Source organism: Clarias gariepinus, chromosome 7 (assembly GCF_024256425.1).
Source record: "Clarias gariepinus isolate MV-2021 ecotype Netherlands chromosome 7, CGAR_prim_01v2, whole genome shotgun sequence".
Classification (NCBI taxonomy): domain Eukaryota; kingdom Metazoa; phylum Chordata; class Actinopteri; order Siluriformes; family Clariidae; genus Clarias; species Clarias gariepinus.
In genome coordinates, this window is record NC_071106.1 from 25,330,618 (window position 1) to 25,351,952 (window position 21,335).

Here is a 21,335-nt window from a genome sequence, read left to right on the forward strand (position 1 = left end):
TGCTAGATGACCCCCCTCTGGGCTCTCCGCTGCCCCTTTCGGGGTGGGGGGGCTGTCCCTGCGGTGGTTCTCCTGAGACTCCTGTGCTCTGGGGGGCCTCTGGATGTCTGGGACCCGTGTCTCCGCCGTATCTGCTCCATGCCTCGCGGGATGGGACTGTGGTCCCCCACACACACTATTAAACATTTACATGGAGGAGCCCTATGAAAACAAGCGCGCTCACACACACAGGTGTGCACACAAACGTTCACACTGGTGTACAAACAGGTGCTCACACACACACTGTCTTTGCTGTTGCTTCAAAACAAAATGTTTATTTCAAAATATTTTATTATGTGCGCGGCACATTTTATCTCTGCTGTTGTTTTTTCTCTTTTTCTTCGGCAGGTGCAGAAGCGAATTTTGACTATATTCTCTCCCCCCTCTCACCCCCCCCTTCTTTTTTTTTTTTTCTCTCTTTTCCCTTTTTTTTTTCCCCTTAAGTGTTTGTTTGTTTATTTATTTTTATTCTTTTTTTTTTTTTTTTTTTTTTACTCTCTCTTCTCTTTTTTTGGTCCCCGGTCTTGTCTGTTATAATATGGGAAACAAACAAAATAAATAAATAAGTAAATAAATAAATATAAAAATAAAAAAAATGGCTGTGAATGATGATAGAACAGCTACACATACTCTCTGCTATGTGTTATCTGTGATACTGACAGGCCGGGAAAAAAAAAAAAATATATATATATATATATATATATATATATAGAGTTAAATTTCGGGATAACCCATGGTTCTCAACCGTCTTCTGTGAACTTATTCAAGAATTGGATGTAGCATGGGCCAGGGCTAGACAAACACATTTAAACTCTGATTGGTTATGTTTTAGGCAGCTTCGAAATAAATGTACAGCTGCAAATAGAAAATCGAAATCTGATTATTTTCTTAATAAAACCACAGAAAATTTGACAAATTCTCGGAAGTTGTGGAGGAATATTAAACTGTTAACTGGTAGTAAATCCAATTCCGGGTTTCCTTGCTTAACGATAGAGTCTACCAAAATTACAGATAAAAAACAAATGCTTGATAGTTTTAATAGACATTTCATTGCGTCAGGGTCTGTATATCCGATAAATAATAATACAGTTTTTGACCTAGATTTCCTTAATGCTGAACGTAAGCTATGGTCTAGTGAGTTCGTTTTTCAACAGATTACTCCCACCGATGTTTATTCGGCTTTAAAGGAACTAGATGTTAATAAATCGTCAGGTCCTGATCATATTGCCCCACTGTATCTAAAATTAGCGGCTGATTTGATTTCGCCTACATTGACATATTTATTTAATCTCTCATGACTAACTAATATAATTCCTAGGATTTGGAAATCAGCATTTGTTGTTCCTTTGCCAAAAGGGGGAGATTCTTCCCTAATGGATAATTATAGACCAATATCTAAATTGTGTATTCTCTCAAAAGTCTTAGAAAATTTAGTTAGCAATCAGTTGGTTCAATACTTAAATTGTCATAATATTCTATCTATTAATCAATCTGGTTTTCGTAAAGGGCATAGTACCACTACAGCCGTCCTAAAGGTTCTGAATGATATTGTGGAGTCCTTAGATAATAAACAACATTGTGCATGTCTTTTTATTGTCAAAGGCCTTTGATACTGTGGATCACATTATATTATTAGAAAGGCTTCGACAGGTAGGGTTATCAGAAAATGTTATTTTATGGTTTACAAACTATTTACAGGGCAGAACTCAATGTGTTCAGGTGGAAGGTGCTCGGTCAGATTTTCTGGAGATCATCAAGGGAGTCCCTCAAGGATCTGTGTTAGGGCCATTATTATTTAGTATATATATAAATTGTCTTGATTTTAATATTGATAATGCAAAGTTCCATTTTTATGCTGATTCTACCATTGTTTATTGCTCAGCTCCTTCTAAGCAACAATCTGTAGTTTCTTTACAGTCTGTTTTTGATACGATTCAAAATAGGTTCTGTGCTCTGAAGTTGGTTTTGAATATTGACAAAACAAAGTGTATGCTATTTTCAAATTCTAGAACCTCAGAGAAATCTACTGCACTTCAAACTTATCAGGGGAGCCAAGTTACATCGGTGTTGGAATACAAATATTTGGGCATTATTATTGACAATACATTGCGTTTTAGTTCACATATCAAGTATTTGCAAAATAAATTAAAGAAGCAGCTTGGTTTTTATTTTAGAAATAAGTCATGTTTTTCATTTAAGGTTAAGAAAGAAATAGTTTCTGCTATGTTTTTACCAGTTCTTGATTATGGGGATGTAGTTTATCAGCATGCCCCTTCTTATCTTCTTTCATCATTGGATGCTCTGTATCATGGAGCTCTAAGATTTATAACTGGATGTAAATTTTCAACACATCATTGTGAATTATATAATAGAGTTGCATGGCCTTCTTCGAGTATCCGTAGAAAAATGCATTGGGATATGTTGATATAAAAAGCAATTTTGGGTTGTTTACCAATTTATCTCTGCTGTCTTATACAAAGGACTTCATTTAGGAGTTACTCACTACGTTCTCAATCAAATTACAATCTTTGTGTGCCTTTTGTTAGGACTGAACTTGGTAAAACTTCTTTTAAATATGCTGCTACTTCAGATTGGAATCTTCTTCAAAAGGAGATAAAGTTACAGAACTTAGTGTCACTTAAAAATTTTAAGTCTTTATTGTGTAACTTAGAGAGAAATCAAATTGTGTGTGATTGTTTTTAATATGTCAATTGTCTTCTTTGTAATGTCTGTTGTTATTTGGCTGCCTATCTTGGCCAGGACACTCCTGGAAAAGAGATGTTAATCTCAGTGAGTTTTTTTTCCTGGTTAAATAAAGGTAAATGAAATGAAATGAATGAATTTCATCATTAGGAAAAAAATATGAAGCACATATACACACATTTATTATGAAAGATCTGTTGTAAAGCAAAATAAAATTCATGTTTGCTTCAGCATTGGGAACAATATTGTTTTAGACTAAGTAATTATACACAATTCTTCGTTGTACAATACTTGGTCTCGCGTTTAAATAAAGTCCTTCCATGTGCCATCTGGCGGATATTCAGTGAAGCACAACACATTTATTTAAATTCCCGAATGATGCTCACGGCAAGTCGCGGCGCGCCACACCCTAATTGAGGCATCCCGCGGGAAAACACGCGCAGTCTTAATGACCACATCTGTACTTCAGCGTAGTAAAAGTACCCTAGCATGAGTTCATATATAATGAAAATATTATGTATAAATTAAATTCTAATTTGTATATTTGTGTTTAATTAAATTAACATTTTAATGGTTAGTGATTGTTGCAGACATTTACACTATTTTTGGGGAAGAGCTTGGCTTCTACAGGCTACTTTACACTGATCAGCAGTCGACGCCCCGCCGTAACCAGCAGATCAAAGAAGCAGTTATCAGCAATGACACGTAGCCTTTGGAGTTTGGAGGACAGGGTTGGTTGGTTGAAAGCATATTTGAATGAGAAGATAACGTCAAAAACACACACACACAAACTCTCTGTGCATACACACCTACAGTACAGTATGAGACACGCACGCGGACACACAATCTCTCCGTGCACACACACACACAAATTCTTCGAGCACACACACACACACACACACACACGCAAACTCTTCGTGCACACACACACACAAACTCTCCGTACTTGCGCACACACAAACTCTCTGTACTTGCGCACACACAAACTCTCCGTGGGCGCACACACAAACAAACTCTCCGTGGGCGCACACACACACACACACACACACACACACAAACTCTCTGTACACACAAACACACAAACTCTCAGTGCAGATACACCATGCTTAAAAAAGATGCTTTAAAATCCATCTAAAATTTATTAATCGGCATGTATAAACCCGCGGATCGCACTTTCACTTAACAAAAGGCAGTGTTTTGATCAAAAGGATTATAAACGCGTGCGATTTATAAAAAAAAAAAAATCAGGCATAATCCACCTCCCAGAGATAAAATAACAACCAAATATATAGGCTACTCGATAGATAAATGCTGGCTTTTCCAACACGCCAGCGTGCTCCGATGTGAGCCAATTTATTAGTCATAATTAGAGAATATATAGAGAGATGAAAAAAAAACAAAGAAAGCATAGTACGACTGTCCATACAGTAAATAAAAAGTATCAAAATCAACTATTAAGTCTGATTCTATTGCTACCATTTATATTTATTATTTTTCTTAAACCCCTAAATTCTGCCAATTTCCAGGACATTAGCATAGTTAACACTATGAGATAGCCTACTATCAGGAAATTAAAGCAATTTTAATACCATTTACACCAATACCATTTATTGCCATGTCTTTAATTGTTTTGTCCCTGTTAAGACATTACAAAAACTATATAGGAAAATTTAAAAGCACAAATTTGGGCATCTCATTTCATCATTATGAAAATAATATGAAGCACATATACACACATTCATCATGACAGATCTGTTGTAAAACAAAATAAAATTCATGTTTGCTTCAGCATTGAAAACAATATTGTTTTAGGTTAACTTTATGCACAATTTATCGTTGTACTTGGTCCGGCTTTTAGATGAAGTCCTTCCATGTGCCATCTGGCGGATATTCAGTGAAGCAGAAAACATTCATTTAAATTCCCAAATGCTGCTTGCGGCAAGTCGCGGCGCGCCAAATTGCGGTATCTCGCGGGAAAACACGCACAGTCTTAATGGCGACATCTGTATGAATGGGTATGCAAGATATGGAACGTTTGGTATCAAATGAAAGCTCTGTGTATTCAAAAAACAATACACTTTTTCATTTGTTAATACACATTTAAACAATGATTAGACACTTTATCTAAATTACTAAAACTACTAAAAATCTAAATTACATACATTAACATATAGTTTGGTCTATTATGTGAGATGGCCTCCCACATGGTAGAACAAACTATAGGTTAATGTATGCATGAAAAGAATTAACCATGCGGGGCGTGGCTACGCCTCCAACCATTTCTGATTGGGACAAATGGCTGCTCCGTGAGGTCAAAAACCCAAGCTCCGAACAGCCTCTGCATGTCTGAACGTCACGCTATCTGAAGGAAGCAAGCAGACTCCCCCTCTCTTACACAGCTTTCAACCCATTGCCTAAGCCATGACTTCTGACCTGCGCCAAAATCTCTCCTCTACACGCAAAAAAACTTCGGGCTTGAACGCCATCGCCGTCCAATGAAGAGGCCCGCAGAAGAAGTCTCAGAGCGCCGTCACCGGTAACCAGGCAACCAACACACCGCATAGGGCTTTCCCAAAAGACGCCATCCTAACCCAGTGCACCAACCAATCAGCAAAGCCATGATTCCCTTCGCTGAATGTGAACCAACGAGAACAATTATCACGTAATGCAAGTAAAACCAACAAAGCTACATACCTTGCTAAAAAGCGGAGCGCGAATTAAACTAAACAGTAAGATTAAACCCAAGGATCTGCTCTTGTGACTTTCTCAGATCTAGTAAACAGTACTAGAAGAACTCCATTAACTTTCACCCTCTGAACTGTTTGTGTGTAGGGGTGTGTGTGTGTGTGTGTGTGTGTGTACAGTGGGAGCCACGTCAAACAGCCGCCTGGAGCATGACAGGTCCATGACAGGAACGTGATAGGACCATGATCGATCCGTGCACGGAATGTGATCCCCCGCGATGACGTAGTTAACGATGCCCCGCCCCATAAACGCCCCCATGCGCTTTCTAAAAAGATGGTTGCAATGCTCTATAATTCCGCCAGATGGAGCATTGACTACTTCAGTTAACTGCAGTGTCCAAGCAGCCGGTTACTATATTTAATATATATAACATCATTTACGTCAACATAGTTTCATAAATAGATGATGTGGTAAAAAAGCGGAAAAAAACGATTAATAAAACAGATTTATATCACTCAATACACAACCCATTATTCTTACGCTATTTTTAATTAATTAAATAATAAAACTACTTATTGCAATATTTTTCACGACATACTTAATAATACTTAAAGACACAGTAACATCTGTAATTTATCTATACCAGTCGTTGTAGGTACGGAATACAAATGCGGGCTATGCACAGTGTTTTACATTACGATGTATTTTACCTATTTCCGTTTAATACACTGGTGGATAATATTTTGCTGCAAAGTAAAGCTTAAAATTTAACTTTTGCTTGGGTTTGTTTTTGTTATATTTTTGGTGTTTTCGCTGATGCTTTTTTTGTTGATAGTCAAAAATTGGCATAACAAATCGATTAATGGCGCATAATATCTGGAACAAATATCTGATCAGTATGTCTTTAGTCATTTAACCAGCATAACGTCCCTCCATCAAAGATCTGATGGGGCATTAATCACTTATCACTACGGTGAATACATGCGGCAGCAGAGACAGATTAAATCCCCATAAACATTCACACCTGAAAACAATACTAACAGAACTAAACAGTTCCAGAGGGTTAGTGCCTGTTCTCAGGACAGGAATCACCTACAGAATACTACTGTATTTTTCACTGCTTATATATTTTTGCCATAGTTTCATTTGGTTTTACGTGACTTCATGTGTTATTTGTTTGTGTGTGTACGTGTGTGTGTGAGAGAGAGAGTGAGAGAGAGCGCGTGCGCGAGAGAGGGCTTATATTGTGATTTATCCAGGGTTACTAAAGCCTGGCTGACTACTACTAATAAAAATATTTCAATGTAACCCATGGGTCTCAATCACAAAATCAGCCAACGCTGTAAACAGTTGACACAACAAATTATATACTCTGTAACGTCCACAAAATGCCCCCCGTCTAACTCTGATTAGAAAAAGCTCACAACCACCAAACCTGCAGCACTTTGGTGTAATTTTTATTATATTTTTACCCATGCTGCATAAGAGAAGAGTAGTGACAAATTTGTTACTTTTAATAACGTGATGTTTGATTGGATGTTATATCATTTCCAAGTTTGATAGTGTCGATTTTAGAGTGCATTATACGTGCAATGCGAAAAGGAAGTAAATAAACACGTGAGGACAGAGCTGCGAAATATTTAAGCAATATAAATTCAACCAAGTGCGATCATAATGGTTGTTGCTGCTGCTGTTTAGGCATATGGTTCCATCGTGTTACTGAACGCCACTGTGTTCACAAAACCGAGCGTAGGGAAAGAAAAACACTCGCTAACGCGTTTAAATTAAAAGGGGCGGCGATTGTATAATGGGGGACAATCCGTGGCGGGGTGGGGGGGCGTTTTAGGACATAATACACCTCTGAACGTCTTTTGTCTTGTAAATGATTATCCTCATTCACCTTCCAATCCCCCACAGCGCACACACTCTCTACACTGTTGCTATGTTTGTTGGGGCACTTGGTTATACACAGCACTTTAATGTATGAAACACTTACTTCCTGGTTTGTTTTATTTTAAATATTGCTTATTACCTTTTCCCGCAAAATAAACAATAAACATAAACATGTTATCATTGTGGAAATTATTAACATATTGGTGTCTTTTAATTAAGGACAAAAACAGACCCTGCGCTTGTGTTTAGGACTGATGCTGAACAGCTGTGTTCATAGGTTTAATCAACGATTTTGTCATGATTTATGCCCTGTCTGCCTCGTATTTCTTTTTTTTACTCCACGCTGTCACTTTACCCACGTGCCCATGTTTTCCCCCAGCCTGTCAGGCATCCTTTCCCACACCCCCGTTTCCGCCCCGTCTACACACCTGTTTCTCATCTCCTCCGCTGATTATTCCAGTGATTTAAGCACGCGCTGCGCGCTGCTCAGATCGCTGGATTATTGTGTGTATTTATACCTCGATTCTCTCGCGTTTTCTTTCATTGTCTTGCACGTTACGACCTTGTTTTGTTTTTTCTCGTTATTGATTTTTTGCCTGCTGATTTTGATTGTTCGCCTGCCTTTTGATCTCCCGGTTTCGACTCACGCTTTCCCCTTTGATTTTCGACTCCTGTCTCTCGTCCTTTTGGTTTCGCTTTGCCCCGCTGCCTGTCTTCCCGGTTTTGACCTCGCGCTTTTCTTTTGACTACGGTTCTCGCTTCGTGTTTTTGTTTTTAACTCTTCGCTGACGGACTCACGGCATTCGACCCTCGCTTACGCTTCCGACCACGTCCCCACATCTCGATACAGTCATTATCCGCGCTTGGATTCATATCTTTCTGCCCTTCGCCCGTGACAGAATAATCCAGCCAGCTATGGATCCAGCGGCTTCTGACCATGTGAGAGCGGCATTGGAGAGTCAAGGTGCTCTGCTTGGAACTCATCAACAGGAACTGCTCAGCACAAAGCAGTCTCTCGCTGACGTCACGTCCCAGCTCCAGAGGCTCCAACTCTCCCTACCGCAAGGAGCAAACCCCAACGTGCAGCAGGAGCCACGCCTCCCCGCCCCTCCCACCTACGAGGGAGATCCAGGCACCTGCCGCTTCTTCCTATCTTAGTGTTCCCTGATCTTTGAGCGTTTCCAACCGAACGATCCAAGGTGGCCTACGCCAACACGCTCCTGTCAGAACGTGCCCGGGAATGGAGCACCGCGCTTTGGGATGCCCACGACCCCTGCTGTTCCAATTACGAGGACTTCGCCAGAGAAATGAAGAGGGTGTTCGACCGCTCATGCCACGGCAGAGAGGCGGGCCGAAGACTGTTGAAACTCCGCCAAGGCTCCCGCTCGGCCTATGATTATGCCATTGAGTTCCAGACCCTGGCCCTCTTCAGCGGTTGGAACAACCGAACGCTATGCGACGTCTTCATGGAGGGTCTGACAGAGATGCTCCAAGATGAGCTAATTTCACGAGAGCTCCCCGCGTCTCTCCAAGAGCTTATGGATCTGGCCGGCCGAGTAGATGCACACCTCCGTCTTCGTAGGCCGGCCTGGTTTTCTCCACCCAGGACTCTGCCGCCGAGTGGAAGGGGCCTGCTTTTACTGTGGAAAACCAGGACACCTGCTCAAGAACTGTCCAGCAAAAGGGGGCGCCCTCTAGTTCAGCTGGGAGCACTAGAAAGAAGGACTCCAAGGAGGCTCCCAGAGCAACGTCATCTGCTTCCCATCCTTCTCATCCATGAGCAACAGACCCACCTTGTGCAGGCACTGGTTGACTCGGGTTCGGATCGCAACCTGCTGAATGCGGCTTCGGCCAAAACCCTGGGTATTACTGCGCTGCCCTTGGAGAACCACCTTAAGGTCCAGGCCCTCGACGGGAGTCCGCTCCCATCTATCACCCACAGAACCCCTCTCATTGGTCTAAGGGTCTCCGGCAACCACTTGGAACAGACGTCGCTGTTCATCATGGAGGGGTCACATGCCACGGTCGTCCTAGGCCTCCCCTGGTTAACCCAACACAACCCGCACATTGATTGGGTCAGGAACTCGATCGTAGCCTGGAGCCCATCTTGTTCCACGTCATGTTTACGCGCCGCCACCACGCCATGCCTTGACCCCGTTCCCACAGAAGAGCCACCGGACCCGTGTCCCCCAGGACCCCAGGACTGTGTTTAGCAAATCACGTGCGGTCTCTCTTCCCCCCCACCGACCATACGACTGCGCCATTGACCTACTCCCAGGTACCCTCCCCCCCCAAGGGCCGTCTTTACTCTCTGTCACCCAAGGAACGCCAAGCCATGGATCAGTACATCACGGAATCCCTTGCTGCAGGAATCATCCGCCCTTCTTCTTCTCCGGCAGGAGCTGGATTCTTCTTTGTAGGCAAGAAAGATGGTTCCCTTCGACCGTGCATTGATTATAGGGGCCTCAACGACATCACAATAAAGAACCGGTACCCCCTTCCCCTAATGTCTACCGCCTTTGAACTTCTTCAGGGGGCCAGCATCTTCACCAAGCTCGATCTGCGCAATGCCTATCACCTTGTCCGCATTCGGGGAGGGGATGAATGGAAAACAGCCTTCAATACGCCAACTGGACATTATGAATATCTGGTGGTCCCCTTTGGACTTACTAATGCCCCCGGGGTCTTTCAGGCCTTAATGACGTTCTCAGGGATTTCCTCAATTCCTTTGTATTTGTCTTTCTGGATGATATCCTGATCTTCTCTCAGAACCCAGAAGAACACCAACATCGCGTCAGGCAGGTGCTGCAGAGGCTGCTGGAGAATAACTTATTCATCAAGGCTGAGAAGTGCGAGTTTCACACCACGTCTACCACGTTCCTCGGGTTCACCATCAGCCCCAAAGGCATCGAGATGGAACCTGCCAAGCTCCAAGCTGTCACTAGGTGGCCCACCCCTACCTCAGGGCAAGAACTTCAAAGGTTGTTAGGCTTTGCTAACTTTTATCGACGGTTTATCCGAGGCTACAGCTCCATCGCCGCCCCTCTAACAGCCCTCACGACCCATTTCTGCTGGAACCCGGAATCTGAGAAGGCCTTCAGCGAGCTTAAGAAGCGGTTCACCTCCGCTCCTATCCTCACCATCCCAGACCCGTCACGTCAGTTCATCGTGGAGGTCAACGCCTCCAGCACTGGAGTAGGAGGCATCCTCTCACAAAGATCCAACCTGGATAAAAAGCTGCACCCCTGCTCCTTCTTCTCCCACCGCCTAACTCCCGCTGAAAGTAATTACGGCATCAGAGACCGTGAACTCTTAGCCATCAAGTTAGCCCTGGAGGAATGGAGACACTGGCTAGAGGGAACGGAGGTCCCATTCCTAGTTTGGACCTCGAGTATCTACGGAGCGCCAAGAGGCTCAATTCTCGCCAGGCCCGGTGGTCCCTCTTCTTCGCAAGGTTCAACTTTTCCCTCTCCAGGGTCTAAGAACACCAAGCCGGACGGCCTTTCGAGACTATTTATGACCACCCAAGACCCTGCCGCAGGTGAAACTATTTTGCCACCCCCCTGCCTACTCGCCGTGGCCGAGCTCGACATCGAAACCAGTGTCAAGCAAGCCCCATCTCATGAACTAAGCCCAAGCAACGTGCCCCCTAACCATCTCTTCGTTCCCCTCGCTCTGTGCTCTCAAGTCCTGGAGTGGGCCCACAGCTCTAAACTCTCGTGCCACCCAGGCTCCGCCAAAACCCTGGCACTAGCCCAGCAGCGGTTTTGGTGGCCCACCCTCAAGGAGGACGTCTCTAGCTTTGTTTCGGTGTGCAATATCTGCATAAGATCCAAGCATAACAACACGGCCCCAGCTGGCCTCCTCAGACCTCTGCCCATCCCTCATCGCCCCTGGTCCAACATTGCCCTGGACTTCGTCACTGGGTTACCCCCCTCCGCCGGCCACACCTGCATTATGACCGTGGTTGATCGGTTCTCTAAAGCTGCTCACTTTATCCCCCTACCAAAACTTCCGTCCGGAAATATCCCCCTAAAGACCACCTGCCGCAAGCTTTACCCTCGTTATCTCGGCCCCTTCACCATCACCAAGATAGTCAACCGCTGCGCTGTTTAACACTTGCTCCACTCAACTATGCGGCAAATTAACCCTACATTCCACGTGTCCCAGCTGCGCCGTCTCGCCTCATGCCCATTAAGAACACCCACCCACCCTCTACCTCCTCCCCGTATCATTGACGGCAGTAAAGCCTACACCGTCCGCCGACTGTTGAAAGCTTGCTGCGAGGTAGAGGCATTCGGTTCCTGGTGGTGGACCTGAGGAGAGAAGCTGGATCCCTGCCAAGTTTGTCCTAGACCCCAAGTTAATTTTTGACTTTTATAAACGTTACCCTGAGGCTCTGCGCTCTAACGCCCAGAGGCGTTTATAAAGGGGGGTAGGGGTGGGCGATATGGGAAAAATATCATATCACGATTTTTTCTGGGGAAATCACGATTCACGATTTTTATCTAGATTCTTTTTTCAAGTTGTTTTTAAAGACTATTTTGCAAATTACAAAGGTACAATACAACCAAACTAATGTCACCATATAAAAATATACTCTTACCATGTATGTTTAAGAATATTTTAATCAAATGAAGATTTAATGCAAGTGCTATTCTGCAAAGAAAGAACATTTAACAAGACTTGCATTACAATTACTGTACCATCAAAATGAACATTTGTTTAACAAATCTTAGTTTAACAAGTCTAACAAATTAGATAGCTTATTAGACATAGATCCTCAGCAACACCTTCAAAACTGTAAATGGCTTATTATTTATTATTTTTTTTTACAAAGTTAAATAAAGATTAAATAAAAATATTAACTGTCAATGCAAGTGCACAGACTTTAGTATAACTCCCAAAATAAACATTGGCTTAGAAAAGAAAAATAAACATACAATCTGTAAACTACCTTTTGTACTCTGTCAAGTACCATAGATTTTTGTGCAACATGTTTCAGAACGAAAAAATTAAATAAAGATACAAAAATATTTCCTGACCTCATTCCTGAGTCTTGTAAACTTACCTGCTTTGGAACATATACATTTCTAAAGCTTACAAAGTATGACAAATCACAATCACAAATTCTTAGAAAGGAAGACCAGCTGATTCACTTTCTCAGGCTTAAGAGATGCCCTTTGGCAGGTGACTATATTGCCACCAGTGCTAAAAGCCCTTTCCGAGGGAGCACTTGTGGCTGGAATGCAGAGATACTTTCTAGCAAGCTGGCTAATTCTTGGAAAGTTTGCCTCATGGACTTTCCACCATTCCAGCGGATCCACCTCACTTTCTGCATTTGGCGTGGACAAGTATCCCTTCAATTCTCCTTCTATTGCCTCTTTCACAGATGAGGAAACTGATGTGGTTGCAGATGCACTTGCAACACCTAAGGCTTTTAACAAGCTGGAAAGTGATTTCTTTGCTTTCTTGGGTGGTGTCTGATCCTCATCAAGGATTTGTAATGTGGAGGCTGAGCTACTAGATGTAGGCTGCTGATCTGATTTTGGATACTGTATGTGCATGTTCATCAAAGACTCCAGCTCAGCCACAGCTCTGGTTTGTATTCCCTCTACCTTGTCTTTGGCAATGAATTGTGTTTTGAATCTGGGATCAAAAAGCGAAGCCATATCCAGCAGGTCATCAGTGGTGGGGTCCTGATATTTGTCAGTGAGGTAATTGAGAATGGTTGTCTTCATTGTTTTTGTTAGTTCAGTGTCTTCATCATTCAGGCTCAAAATGTTGACTTTCAACATGTGAAGCACTGGCTTGACATAAGATACACTCACATAGTCCTCACCTGAGAGTGCATCAGTAAAGTCTCTCAGTGGACTCAGTGCTTTTTTCACAGACTCCATCACGTCAATATCTTGCCATGATGGGACCAAATGCCCTGCCTTCTTGTCTGCCTTTAGGAAATCGCCTTTTCCTGGTCAAGCACTCGCTCAATCATGCTGAGCCTCGAACCCCATCGTGTTGGGGACTCAGTGATGAGCTTCTGTTGAGGTAGCTTTAGCTCAGCTTGAGCATTACTTAGTTCCCTCTTTTTCTTCCAGCTGAAGGAGAATGTGCTGACAACTTTCTTGCAGACCGATGTTGCACGTTCAACACGAGGGTCTTTGGCACTTTTTTCTAAAAAAAAAAAAAAAAAAAACAATGTATCAATTAGATTTAACCTAATGCACAACACAATGTAAAAATGTATATAAAATGTTTAAATGTATATATAACATTACATTTACAAAACATTTACTCATACCAGTGCAATTATTATAGCAAACTAATCTCATGATTTTACTATGTTCAAAGTTCCCAATGTAATTTGCAATGATTTATTATAAAAGTTGAATATAATCACTTGAATATCGGAGACCATTATTATTTTTAGTTGCACTTACCGATGGCTAGGTGGAGTCTGTGCCCAAAACACTGCAGACGAGTCCAGCTGTTCAGCTCCAATACCTTCACCATATTGGCCCCACTATCTGTCGTCATACAGGTCATGTGTGCTTCTTTCAGTCCCCAACATTCAAGCGCGTCCCTAAGACCTTGCGCTATGAGCTCGCCTGTGTGGTCTTGTGGAAAATATGTTGTTTCTAGACACGCACTGCACAACTTTCACTCATGAATAAAGTGAATCGTCAGACTTAAATACGGCTCTGACATACAGCTAGACCATAAATCTGCTATTGTAGCAAAAAACTAAACGTTTTGAATTTTATTTTGAATCTTGCTGCGGCACTCTGAATAAAGCTGTGGAATGGCAGTGGAGGAAAAATATTTGTGACTGGGTATTTCGTAACGTGGATCTACAACTTTGAACAGTCTTTTAAAGCCCTCATTTTCCACAGTCTTTATAGGAATCATGTCCTTGGTCAGGCATCAGTTAGGTCTTTCCAGCGCTTGCTCGTTCTCTCATACGGAGTTCCTTTCTGATATGTTTCTTTTGTTAGAGTTGTTTGTTTAAGCCTTGTTGTTTCTGGCTGCTTGGTTGTACCCGATGATGTACTCGCGTGGGGTCCTTTTAAAATTTGACTCTCTGCATATTCTTTCGGGTGCTTTCTCTTGAAGTGGTTAAAAAGATTCGTTGTGTTGCTATCCGTCGTGCGAATCTTATCATTGCAACATTTGCAAATAACTGTTGTTTGCGCTGTTTCTATTTGCAAAAATCCGAAACATTTCCATATTACAGAAGTTGCATTTTTTTTAGGAACCAACTCCTCCGTGTTCCCTCCATTGTCACTTTATCTCACTGAATTTACGAGCAACATATACGAGAATGTTAACCTGGCGCCGCCTATCGAACTGCTAAGGATACAACCTGTTGTGCACTATATATGGCGATACAACGATTATTCTGAAAAAGTGGATTGTGCAGTAATTTTGATCGTCCACGATCATGATTTATGCCCTGTCTGCCTCGTATTTCTTTTTTTTTTCTCCACGCTGTCACTTTACCCACGTGTTCATGTTTTCCCCCAGCCTGTCATGCAAAGTCTGTTGGTTTAACACAAACATTTGCGCACAGACAAGTAAGTCTAAAGTACCCCTCCCCCTGCCCCTGCCAAAACACACACACACACACACACACACACACACACACACACACAGAGCAATTAGCATTATGTCATAGTCAGTATTCTCCACTGAGGTTTCTTACCTTCCACTCCTTCTAAGTTTTGTCTTTGCTCTTTTGATGGAGTTCTTAAAACCCCCAAAACATTTTATACTGAGAAAAAATGATTATGGGTTACATTCACAAACACAAACTAGCACAGATACAAATGATCAAGGGTTTAACTGTTGTTTTCATTTGTAATAACCAGTAATAATATTATTATTATCAATAATAATAATGATTATTATCATTATTATTAGCCCAACTCTTTGAATATTTAAAACAACATCGGTTCCCATTTTTTGCACATTGAAGTTGTTGGTTCAAGTAAATGTATTTTTAAATAACCAAACAATCCCCCAACTATTAAAACACGCACACATGACTTTAAAAATAACATTTATTCTTCCAAAACTAGTCAAAGGTAAAACAGTCATTTGTATAAAACAGGTGAATGCATGTTTAATTTTTGCTTAAAGGTCATTAAAATACCCAGATAACACCAGCTGCATATCAGTCTCTATCTGATTCTTTTATATTAAAATATAATTTTTTGAAAATATTAAAGATGGAACTGTTTAATTCTTTGTTTCCCCCCTAAAGTATCAGACGTTTTGCAATTCTATGTTCAGAATATACAGCAGACCTGACCAAACATTATTCTAAAGCTGTTGCACTGTGACATCATCCCTCCTACAGCTCCCTTAACAGCTTGTTCGGGCTCCTTCAGTAGCTCTAAAAGGCCAAACGTCATCCGTCTGACCCCCCAATCCTCCACAGTGGAGCTCTGATTAAAGACAACAGGAGAATTTTTTGAAGACAAAGATAAATAAACTTTACAGATTTTATCTATAAAAGATATTAGGAAACCTACACCACAGTGTCTAAAATACTGTTTTGGGTAATTCTGGAATGTAAATAAACTGCCTGTGCTAACTTTAACCAGTGAACTTTGTTAACATTAACCACTGTCTGTCTGTAGTATCGTCTGCATTAAATTAACCGAAAATGTACTTAATGTGCTTTTCATACAAATAAGTTAAGCGATATAACACTCACATATATTATTTAATCTCTGAAGCCAAACTATAACTTCCCGAGTACTGAAGCCCCACACACGCACACCTCCCCCCACTCCTTAACTGATAAACACCTCAAAGTTTTTATCCAGCTCGGTAACTAAGCGCTCGCACTACCGTGCAAAGTCACGGCCAAATTGAGAAAAATATAAACCCGGTTATGAGTGTTTGGCTCGCTAGCTCCTGTACATCTATCCTCAGCTTGTGTCCTTCATGAACTGCATCACATTATATTCACAGATATAACCTGCAGATTAACTCTAACCCAAAGAATAAATAAATGCTAAATTTATCCAGACAACACGCAGTCAGATTCTAAAGGCATTTTTATATAGCACAAACACTCCTTATCCGGTAGTGCAGCTTTTGTAATAGGGACATTAATAGTATTTTCAAGCTTTAGTGTCTTTTTACGTTAAAGAGGAGTGATATTGTAAGTTTGTGACACTGACAGTAAGCTGTAATGTTAACTCCAGACTTGGTAAACAGATCATTAAGTTATCTAAAGTTACATCGCACGCTGCTGGTGTTGCCAGTGATTTTCAAAACGGCCAATAAAAAACTAAACTGGAAAATAAACTGTAAACTAATCCCAAACAAATTTTATAAATTAAAACACCACTTACCGCGAATAGTCCATTAAGCTGCCATCTTCATCTCTAGTGCAGTTTGGTAGCGTCAGTTCGGCGGGGGTGGGTTGTTAAAATCACGTGATTGCAACTCAGCGCAGCTAAATTGCTGGCTTGTGTTAACGTGTCCTTGAAAACGAAGTGCCATCTAGTGATGGAACCAGGTAAATGCATAAATAGGGCTTGAATGGGCGTGTTTATTGTGAAATCTTGACACGCCTTATTTGAAGGAAAAGGAGAGGGGGCTACGGCGTGCATAGGGCAGCCGTACACCATTCGCACACCATTCACACGGTTGCGGCTCTATCTGTAAGTAGTGTAGTTTCATGTATCATAGATTAGCTCAATAAATTCTTGTTTCCTTTTAAAGAACTCTTGTCTTTGTCATGTACTGTATTTTAAAGTCCAAACATTTGCCTAGATCTTACGTTACCTTGCTCATAATTGGTAAATACCCAATTTGTATTATTACTGTAGGCTGCGGGATAAACAAGATTGGTAAGATACGCTTAATCATGCTATACGGTGAACGGATAGTATAGAACGTATATGCTATAAATTGTAAATCAGTTAATCAAATTAACCCGAATTGTTAAAGATTCGATTCACCTCCGACCCAGAGCTGAAACCCTACATTACAGTGGCAGAGTGCATAAAATTAAGCCAAGAGCTTCACTGAAACAGTCCAGTAATAATAAGCCTGTGCTTATTATAGCTTTAGATTCCTGATCTTAATGGACAGGAGTGGAACCCAGTATGGCTGTCTGATGTTTCATTCACCTTAAAAAATTATGTTTTGTACATGTTGAAATGCCTTTCTGCTAACTACAGAAGAGTAATTCCATCTCAAATCAACCAATGAAAGAGAAATTTTCCACCATCACCTCTCAGATTTTGCTGATTTTTTCACCAATTGTTGATCTTGCCATGAAAATAAAAAAACCCAATTTTTTTGTCCCAACTCCCACTCGTTAAAAAATGGCAGCCATCTCAATTTTTGGCCTCAAAGTGCTTTTAGACATGCCACGCCCCTTTTTGAAATCCTCTTTTCCTTGATAACTCGCTTGCTTTATGTCATATGGAGATGAGGGGCATAACACACCCCTGGTTTTTATTTATTTTCAAGATAAGGTGATGTGAAGTAACCCCTATTTTTTTGAGTAACATATATACATACAGACCTTGGGTTCTGGGGGGTCGAAAAGGGGTACCCCCAAAAAACGTTTTTTCAGAAATATCTCCATAACCACAGCAGATAGCCAAATTCCGATTGCAGAATCTGAATCTACATAAAAACTCCATATGACATAAAGCAAGCGAGTTATCAAGGAAAAGAGGATTTCAAAAAGGGGCGTGGCATGTCTAAAAGCACTTTGAAGGCCAAAAATTGAGATGGCTGCCATTTTTTAACGAGTGGGAGTTGGGACAAAAAAATTGGGGTTTTTTATTTTCATGGCAATATCAACAATTGGTGAAAAAATCAGCAAAATCTGTGATCATGTGGTGGAACCCACTGGTTGATTTGAGATGGAATCACCCAGAGGTATGATATAAGAGTGATTATAAAAAAAAAAACAATAATCACTCTTATAATGACTCTTATATTATACCTCTGTGGTTAGCAGAAAGGCATTTCAACATGCACAAAACATTTTTTAAGGTGAATTTATTATCACACACTTAATAGCACGATTATGTGTATCTTAGCAATCCTGTTTATCTCGCGCCCTACCATGATAATACAAAATTGGGTATTTACCAATTATGAGCAAGGTCCTGTTAGATCTAGGCATTTTCAATAAGTCAATGTTTTTTTTCCATATTAAACACTACAGATTGTTGTGTTATGTGTAAAAATTCCAGTGATTCACAATTAAAATCTCTGGAACAGCCCATTTGCAACAACAGGTGTGTTATTTGTGCTACTACTAATTATAAGAAGAATAAGAAAAATATTTTTGTCAAATATTTAGGGTCATAGCTTTGATTAAGCTTATAATGAGAAAAGGAGAGGAAAAAAACTGTTAAAAAAGAAAATGGTCACCTGGAACATTGGATAAGTGAGAAAGGTCTCCAGAGTGCGCTCCTCACAGTCAGGCTTGGACTCATACTGCTTAAGCAGCTTGTCAAAATCACGGTTTTGTTTGCAGTGTGCGAGAATCTGTAGGCTGTACTGATGATTGCGAACAAACTCCTGGTAGATGTTCAGCATGGGCAGAAGAATGTCAAAGAGGTCAGCTGGTTGACAAAGATAATAAAAGAACAGATAATAACTGGTTATAATTTAGCTGTTATTTAATTACCTCTTTGGTTGACAATATAATTGATATCAAAGCACTCACCCAGTACTAATGTAGGCCAGCTTGCTATTCTTGCTTTTAGTCCTTGATAAAATATCTGATGTAAAAACATGATGGTTTCACTGCGAATACAAAAGCAAAACAAGGAATTTACATTATTTTTGGATAGGTACTGTAAACAGAAGGAACAGTATACTAGTAGACTCTCGTAGGTAAATATTAAACAGTTATACATTTTATGACACCACTTTAAATGGCTGCCTCTTACAGTAGGTCTACACACACACACACAAAAAAATTGGAATAGCATGGCCAATATAGAGAATATACTTTGCACTAAAAATGAAATACATTTTGGATTAAGATTACAAATATAAGATGATATTTGAATATAGATGTTTTCTTACTCTTTCTTAAACCGGAAGAAGAGGGCCTACAGAATTGGGGCAGTGATGAAATTACATGAGTCTAGAAAAAACTTAAAGTAAGGATTCAAGAGGCCAATGGTAAGTACCGAACCAAGATTAGGGCAGAAAAAATTTCCAGTCCTGTGGAGGAGCTCCAAAAAGTGGCTTTATGTCAGCTGAGGGCAGCTGTGAATAGGCACATCACCTTAATCAATTATTTATTATTTATTTATTTTACAGCTCGCCCCTCCTACCCACTCCTCTTCTCCTCTTCAATATTGCTTTTGACTTCCCAAAATAATCAGAGCTTAAGTCATAAAGTCATATGTTGCATCGAAGTAATACTATAGTGATGGTAATTTCCACATCAGAGTACTTTATACAACAAACATAAAAAAATCTGAACCAAAGCTATTGACATTTACTGTACATTAATGAATAATAATAATAAAAAAAAACATTGGTTAAATGTTGTTTAGACGGACGAGAAGGTCATTAGCTGACAATTTTATTTGTACAAAGAATAAACTGTTACATAGCCTATCTCTGTGTATATCTGTTTATTGTTATTATTTAATAAATGTTACATTTAAAGACACTCACTCACTCTCACTTACTCATCTTTTATATCGCTTAATCTTGTTTTCAGTTCCACTGGGAGCTGGAGCCTATCCCAGGAGGCTGTCGCCCTCGGCTTGCTCACCAGGGACAAACTGACCATTTTGATTCATACAAATTCACATTTCATACAAACTTAAATAATTCTTTTGACTGTGTAAAGCTGCTTTGCGGCAATGAAAATTGCTAAAAGCGCTATACAAATAAAATTGAATTGAATTGAATTAGGGCACGAGGCGGGGTAGACCCTGGACAGGGTGCCAATTCATCGCAGGGCACACACATACACACACTATGGGCACTTTGTACTTGAGAGGAAACCCACCAAGCACAGGGAGAACATGCAAACTCTATGCACACAAAGACGGAAATCAAGCCTGGCCGGGAAACTAACCTGGACCCTGGAGGTGCAAGGCAACAGTGCTAACCACTACACCACCGTGCCAGATGTGACCATTAAGAATGCATATCTTAAGAAAAGGAATCAATCCTCAGGAAGACGTTCATTACCTGTAGGGGTAGTAGTGTTTCAAGTAGTGGCTTTTATTGATTTTTTATTAATGATAAGTTTTTTTTTTTCTTTTTGCCATTACACTGTAGCCCTTTCAGTGTATCCATTCTGATTATTAAAGAACTTTAAACAGCCTAGACTTTTAATACATTGAGTTGCATCTCACTTTTGACACTTATGGTTGCAAGTTTCTCAAACCAAAATGTAACAGTAGCAATTAAGTCAGACTTCCTAGTTGGATTTGATACTTCTTGAGTGTATTTCATTAATTTACAAGATATAGTCAGATTTTGTAAAAACATTTTTTTTTTTTTTTTATCGTCTTTCCTAGGCGATTTGTCTGCATCACAATGAACTAAAGCTCAGCAGGTGTTCTATCCTTGTTTTAATCTGTAATATCTAAGTGAAATTATATATATATATATATATATATATATATATATATATATATATATATATATATATAACGTATAGGCCCAAACATTCCTTTATATTTATGCACAGGAATATTATGTTTTCTCTGTTTACAGAAGTGCTGCAATTTTCGCAGGTTTCAAAACACACAACTAACTCTGTTTCCTTTTAGTACAGCTCAACAAACACACATTACAAAGAAATAAAAGAATAATAAACATCCAGTATCTGGAATTAGAGGCATTTTTTTAGAGGCTACATTTAGCAAGTAGCCTATACTGTATATTTGTGTTTGTTGCATTTCTGGGGGATTATGTTTGTGTTTTTTTTTATTTCTTGGAAACTTAAATTATTCGTTCCACAGCGCAAAAAAAGAAATACATCAAAATAATTAATA

The 21,335-nt window shown here is 40.4% G+C and overlaps 1 protein-coding gene across 4 annotated transcripts in view; it reads right to left on the bottom strand.

Annotated features, from left to right (window-relative positions):
• rasgrf1 (Ras protein specific guanine nucleotide releasing factor 1) overlaps positions 1–21,335 on the bottom strand; it is a 560,812-nt gene that overhangs the window by 417,974 nt on the left and 121,503 nt on the right. For all 4 annotated transcript variants that reach the window (XM_053500654.1, XM_053500653.1, XM_053500656.1 and 1 more), the window contains exons 6-7: positions 19,031–19,110; positions 18,733–18,926 (exon numbers count right to left, since the gene is read on the bottom strand). In XM_053500654.1, the coding sequence (XP_053356629.1) occupies positions 18,733–18,926; positions 19,031–19,110 (274 nt within the window). The remainder of the gene's footprint in view (positions 1–18,732; positions 18,927–19,030; positions 19,111–21,335) is intronic.